The following is a 6894-nucleotide window of genomic DNA, read 5'->3' as shown; positions in this document are numbered from 1 at the left end:
GGTTATAAAGGTGTGGATAAGTTTCTCAGAGTCTTGTCGTGATATAATATTTCTAATTGTCTTGATGTTGCGAAGGTGGAAGAGACTGTTCTACATATATGCTTAATGTGTTCATCCAGTGATAAATCCTGGTCAAACAGGACTCCTAGGTTCCTTACTGTAGTGCAAGGGACTGAAGTGTTACTGCCTCGGTTTAGAGCTCCACTTGAAAGTGCTGCTCTTATATCTTTTGGCCCGAGGACCATGACCTCAGTTTTTTCTGTGTTAAGCATCAGAAAGTTCCGAGTCATCCACGTCTGTATGTCTATGAGACAATCCTGGAGTTTAATAGATGGGTTTGGGTCGTCCGGCTGTACAGATACATATAGCTGGGTGTCGTCTGCATAACAATGAAAATCTATGTTTTGTTTCCTGATAATGTTGCCTAATGGCAGCATGTACAGGGTAAAAAGAATAGGTCCGAGCACGGAACCCTGAGGAACTCCATAGTTATTGTCCGATAAAAAGAACTTGAACCAGACAAATGCCGATCCTCTAATCCCAACGTCTTGTTCTAGTCTATGTAGCAGGATCTCATGATCTATCGTATCAAATGCTGCACTGAGATGCAGCAGGACCAGTATAGAAGCCAGTCCTTTTTCAGAGGCCATAAGAATATCATCTTTTACTCTAAGTAGTGCAGTCTCTGTACTATGGTGGGTTCTAAACCCAGACTGGAACTTTTCAAATACATTATTGCTACACAGGTGATCACACAACTGGATGGCTACAGCTTTTTCTAAAATCTTTGAAATAAAATTGAGGTTCTAGATCGGTCTGTAGTTACTCAAAATGCTACTGTCGAGAGAAGTCTTTTTAAGTAATGGCTTAATTACTGCCATCTTAAAGGCCTTTGGGACGCAGCTGCTCAGTAAAGACATATTTATTTGATCTAGTAAAATATTACCAACTTGTGGTAGAACCTCTCTAAGGAGTCTAGCTGGTATAGGGTCCAACTGACATGTAGTAAGTCTAGAGGAGGAGACCAGTGAGGTCAGCTCCAGGAGGCTTATAGGAGTAAAATGATTCAGTACGTGTAAAGCTGGAGACGCGATTAAGTCTAGGCTCGCTGTACTAAACTGGTTGTTAATTCTATCTCTGAGTTCTATCTTATCGTTAAAAAATGTTATAAAGTCATTACTACTCAGCGTCGAGGGATCGATGGATTCGTTGCATCGTGGCTCTCCGTCAGCCTGGCTACAGTGCTGAAGGGGAACCTGGGGTTGCTCTTATTTTTCTCTATTAACTCTGAGTAATAAGAGGTTATTGCACGTCTCAGAGCTTTTTTATAGTTATCAAAACTGTTCTTCCACAAGACATAGTGACTGTCATTATGTGTGGAACGCCACGTTCTTTCTAACTTCCGTGTATTGAGCTTTAATGCTCAAGTTTGGGCAGTGTACCACGAGGCAGACTTATCCCGGGTGATAACCTTTCTCTTAAGAGGAGCAACAGTGTTTAGAACTGTTTGCAAGGTTAAATTTGTGTTGTCCACTATTCCATTAAGTTCCGTGGGAGAGATGTTTCTATAGTCTTCCTCTGTGATGAAACATGGCTGGAGGGCAGACGAGAGCTGTTCAGTGAATTTTTCAACTGAACTTTCAGATAAACAGCGACTGTAATAATGCTGCTGTTTAGGGTCAGTAGCATTAGTAAGTACAACTTCAAATGAGATCAGACAGTGGTCCGATATCAAAGGATTCTCATCAAATACTACCAAGTTATGTATGTCAATACCATATGTCAAGATAAGGTCAAGTGTGTGTCTATGACGATGTGTTGGTTTGTTAACCTGCTTGAAGCCAATTGATTCAAGCAAAACTTTAAAAGATGAGCCAAGACTATTATTGGCTACATCTACATGAATATTAAAATCACCTACTATGATGATTTTATCTGAACAGAGAACTAAATCTGATAAAAAATCTTTTACCTTTGAGGGATTTTGTAGCTGCAGAATAATGAAGAATATTTCCAAAGACAGTTTTTCCACTTGGCTACTTGTTATAACAGTCTTTTTTATTTTATTATTATTTTGTTATAACAGTCTGAGTGATACAATCAAAGTGTGAGGAATTAAAACTTAATAATAAATAATTCCCTCTCTAGCTACACATGTGGTTTCACCTAGAGACATATTGGATGTCGTTTGCTGCCAAACAATCATGTTTGCTTTGTTCCACCATAGATTAGGAAATGCAAATTGAGTGTTTACAAAAATGCAAATGGCAAAGTTGAAATCCATTATTTTGCCTTCAAAGTGGGTCAGGCTTTTAATAAACATACAGAGCTCCTGGTTCACAAACCTACAGTTACATTATCTAAAAATGGCAGGCGAGAACCCAAAAACACGACACACAAGACAGAGCAGTAAAGGTGTAACAGGCAGTGTTTAATTCAAGGCAGAGTTTAAACCAGGAAGTCAGTCCATGAGGCAAACAAATCTAATAAGGGGCAGGCACAAAACGGGAAGGTCCACAGGTCAAAAGCAGATTCAGGCAATATCAAGACAGAGAGAAGATAATGCTGGATAACTAGTTTTCAGGCTAGAAAACTGGCAGAGAACAAGAGGAAATGGGCTAGTATATGTGGGGGCAGGCGTGTGACGGGTGGAGCAGGAGGAGTGAGTGACAGGGTCTGAAAAGACATGAGAGTTAGTGAACAGAATGAAACAGACAATGAAAATGTTATGATGAGTTTGAAACCATGACAAAATCACTTCACACTGGGAAGCTGTGGAAAACTAATCTTTACTCTCATTGTTAAGCAGCCGATCTGTTAGATTTAAATGTTTGAAGCTCATTTGAAACAAGATCAGTCGGCTCATTCCGTGTGAAAATGTGTGATAACGTGTGTTATCATGTCCCAGCTCAATATTCCAGGCTGAACACCACAAGTGATTTTACAAGGATGGAGACTTTGTAAAATGGCATAATCTATACATATATGAGAGTGCAGCTATTTTACACATGTGGGATGATGAAATGATGGATCAGGGCTGCGTACACGAGGCAACACACACAGAATCTCACTGTGAATGTAATCTTTTACAGTCAGTGCTGCAAACTCCAGCACTGATCCAAGATGGGATTTTTAACATTCCTATTCACTTTTTCAAATGAATATTATATGTAGTATTATTGTTTTGTCTTGTAATGTCTTGTATTGTTCAATAATGCCATCTGTGATTCATTTAGGCATTTGTTGATGTGCTTTGGACCTCTGGAAACTAAGAATGTGTAATAAAGTGCAAAATATCGGAACAAATGGTGTATAACTGTGCAATATAAACTAAAGAATGTGCAATAAAAAAGCATATTCATTGTATTTTACTGTGTGTGCCTGCACAAAAAGACACTCAATCACACTACAATGGACAAATCAAAATAACATCTTGGCTGCAGACGTGTTCTTGTTTGTTGTCGTGTTGTGACACTATAGTGTATTGTCTGGTGACATTTCATGAAAGGTTTTTTGCACAGTGTTATTTTCTCATTGAATAGGCTGGGACACATGAAAGCAAAATGGCCAACTTTTAATTTAGTTTTTTCTTCTTGGCTTTTTAGGTTTTGAAATTGAAGAGCGCCCTCCTGAGGACCTCTGCAGAATAACAACAAGCACAAATCTGTACAAGTCTGGGAGCTTCATGAGTGTGTGTCCATAACAGCCAACAGCCACTCCACCTGTGTGTGCGTGTGTGTGTGTGTGTGTGTGTGTGTGTGTGTGTGTGTGTGTGTGTGTGTGTGTGTGTGTGTGTGTGTGTGTGTGTGTGTGTGTGTGTGTGACACCATGCTGTGGACGGTGCTCCTCGCTCTGTTGGTGCTTCTGCTGCTCCAGACTCAACTGTCTGTGTGCTTAAGGGAATTACGCTCTGGGGTTTCCAGATCCCCTGCTGCCTTCTCCACTTCATCATCATCATCATCATCATTGTCGTCCTCCTCCTCCTTTTACAATGCAACCAAGCAGCGGCTGCCTGGAGCTATTATCATTGGTGTTCGGAAAGGTGGCACCAGAGCCCTGCTGGAGATGCTGAACCTCCATCCAAATGTGGAAGTCGCTAAAGCTGAGGTGAAAAACACTGTCACTGTTCATGAGGAACTGTGCAGATTTACTCTAAAACGTAAACATTTTTTATTAGAAAAATTAAATAGTGTTTCCATTGAAATCAAATGATTCATTAATACACCACACTGTGAAATACAGTATATCTGACATCTTCATTCTGGGTTTAAGTTCACCAAAGAGAAGTTAACTTTTCTACCTCTAATGAAGACCCACAGCAGCACCTTCCCTGAACTTCACTGGGCTGTTTAGACGTAACATGACAGTCACAAACAGGGTTCAAATAAGACCAATAGCCCTTTATACTTTTGTGACTATATAACTTACTTTATAACTTTCTAAGTCACTTAGTTTTGATTTTTGAAAATATTCAGACACAGGAAATCATTACATTTATAATGAAAGTGTTTTTTAATGTTGTTGGATGATGTTCACTCTTGCTCACTCTACTGCATCAAAGTCTATTAAGAAAATCTGTGTTTTTTTTAACTTGTGTGGCGACAGGAGATGTTTGTCAACTGTTGCCTGGTTGAGTACATTTGTGTAGTTAAGGTAAACCCAAACAAAATAATATCATTGAACTCAGTGAAGGATCAAAACTCAAAGTGTATCAAAGTGCAGTGATGCAAAATATTTGATTGTGTATCTGGACGTTGGTGTGGAAACTGAGCAATCAAAAAAGCCACAAAAAGGCCTCTTTTCCACCTATGGTCCCAGCTCGCCTCGCCTCATCATGTTTAGGTTGCTGCATGAAACTGTGACTTTGTTTTATACGCGACATGCACAAACGAGTGACTCGTGACCTGTAAAGCAGGTGTTTTCAGTGTAACTGAATCATTAGAATCAGTTAATTCAAACTATTAGGTCAGTACTTCCTCCATGGCCAGAGCACAGACTCTGACACAGTCACTGAAATACAGCGGCAGGGTTTATGATGCTACTCACCATTTCCCTGGTAATTGTTGGAGATTAACTTTTTAACTGATCTACAGTTCGGCATTGTACGGTTTGATTCTTGCGTCTCTCCCTGTGACGGAACTCTGACCAATCAGTGTCCGGCAGTCTGACGACTGCACACATGGTATCGCCTCAGCTCGCTTGTAACCTAACCAGAGCAGGTGCCCAGGTACTATCACTAGTGAAAACACAAAATAACCATGCATGCTGAGGCGAGTCCAGACGAGTCCAGTCGAGCCGGTGGAAACACGTCATAACTTAAGGGGGCATTAATTGCATTATGTGACCCTTTTGTTAAGTGGCAAAAATCTGTTTCCCCTGGCGTCGGTAACTCATACAGCAGAGCTATTATTTTAATAAAATACAAATATCCAGTGCAAGCCTATTAGATGATGCATGCACATCTTCAGTGCTTGGTGTGAAGTCACTGGTGTAACGGCAGTTTGTAGTTTAATAAATCTGCTTCAGTTAATTGTGGCATTGATGAAGTATTTACCCGCCCAGTTCTCTAATTAAACCTGTCATTCCTAACAGATGATTACAAATGACAATAAGTGAAATTATACCTCCATCAATGCAGAGAGCTGCAGATAAATCAGGACAAGCTTGACAGCTCGTCGCCCTACCACAAGTTTGTGTAATTTGACTACATGGTGATGAATGACGAGCTTGTCCCAATATAGTTTCATGTAAAAAAGCATGATCACGATAGATCAAGGTGACCCATCACTAAATCAATGCAGATTGGTTTAGTGATGGGTCATAAGGAATGTGCTGGGTCTGGATGTTTTTTATTTGTGCTCCAAATTCTTTCTTTCACAACCAATAAAGACAAGTATTCAAAAGCACTGAACTGAGAAGTGACATGAAGTTGCTGTGTTCTTTTCTTCTTTCAGGTTCACTACTTCAATGTAGAGGAGCACTTCCGCAGAGGCCTGACCTGGTACCGAGCCCAGATGCCCTTCACCCGACCTCGTCAGCTCACAGTAGAAAAAACCCCGGGCTACTTTGCAGCTCCTCAGGTTCCTGCACGGATCTGGGACATGAATCCCGCCATCCGCTTGTTACTCATTGTAAGAGACCCTGCCGAAAGGCTGGTTTCTGACTACACCCAGGTCCTCCATAATCGCCTGACCCGGCACAAGCCGTACCTGCCACTAGAGGAGCTTCTCCTCCACAAGGGCCACATCGACCCTGGGTACAAGGCACTGCATAGGAGCATGTACCATCAGCATTTAGCCCGCTGGCTGGAGGTTTTTCCCAGGCAACAGATCCACGTGGTGGATGGTGATGCCCTCATTAGGGATCCTTTTCCTGAGCTGAGAAAAGCAGAGATGTTCCTGAATCTACCACCAAGGATCAGCCCCGACAACTTCTACTACAACACCACCAAAGGCTTCTACTGCCTCCTGGCTGCCGGACATGACAAGTGCCTGGATGAGTCCAAAGGCAGGCCTCATGCACCCCTGAGCACTCAGGCTTTCAAGAAGCTCTGTCACTACTTCAGGAAGCCCAACAAGTTGTTCTTTGAAATGGTGGGGAGGTTTTTTTCCTGGTGTTGACAAGTGGACTACAACAACACATTCAGGGACTCAGAGGATTTGTTGGTGCATGAGTGGAAGAACTTGAGTTCTAATGACGTCTTAAACATCACTTATTTGTTGATACAGACCCAGGTACAAATGTGGCCAACGACAGCGGCACAGACAGAATGTGTGTGAAGAGATTCAAAAAGCTGTTGATGAATAAAGACTTGACCATTACCATGCAGGTGCCTCCCTTGATAAACTCTCTTAACGGATCAACAACCGTGCCATACACAATGTTTAGACCACA

The 6894-nt window shown here is 41.5% G+C and overlaps 1 protein-coding gene across 1 annotated transcript; it reads left to right on the top strand.

The window, feature by feature from the left end:
• Positions 1-3828: 3828 nt before the first annotated feature.
• hs3st1l2 (heparan sulfate (glucosamine) 3-O-sulfotransferase 1-like 2) lies at positions 3829-6620 on the top strand (the record flags this gene model as incomplete). Its single annotated transcript, XM_083904520.1, has 2 exons — positions 3829-4107; positions 5955-6620. The coding sequence occupies 2 exons, from the start codon at positions 3829-3831 to the stop codon at positions 6618-6620; spliced, it is 945 nt and encodes a 314-aa protein (XP_083760646.1).
• Positions 6621-6894: the final 274 nt, after the last annotated feature.

This window comes from Microchirus variegatus, assembly GCF_963457635.1.
Source record: "Microchirus variegatus genome assembly, chromosome: 18".
NCBI classification, from domain to species: Eukaryota; Metazoa; Chordata; class Actinopteri; order Pleuronectiformes; family Soleidae; genus Microchirus; species Microchirus variegatus.
The sequence above is the reverse complement of the archived record's forward strand: the minus strand, read 5'-3'. Positions and strand labels throughout refer to the sequence as shown.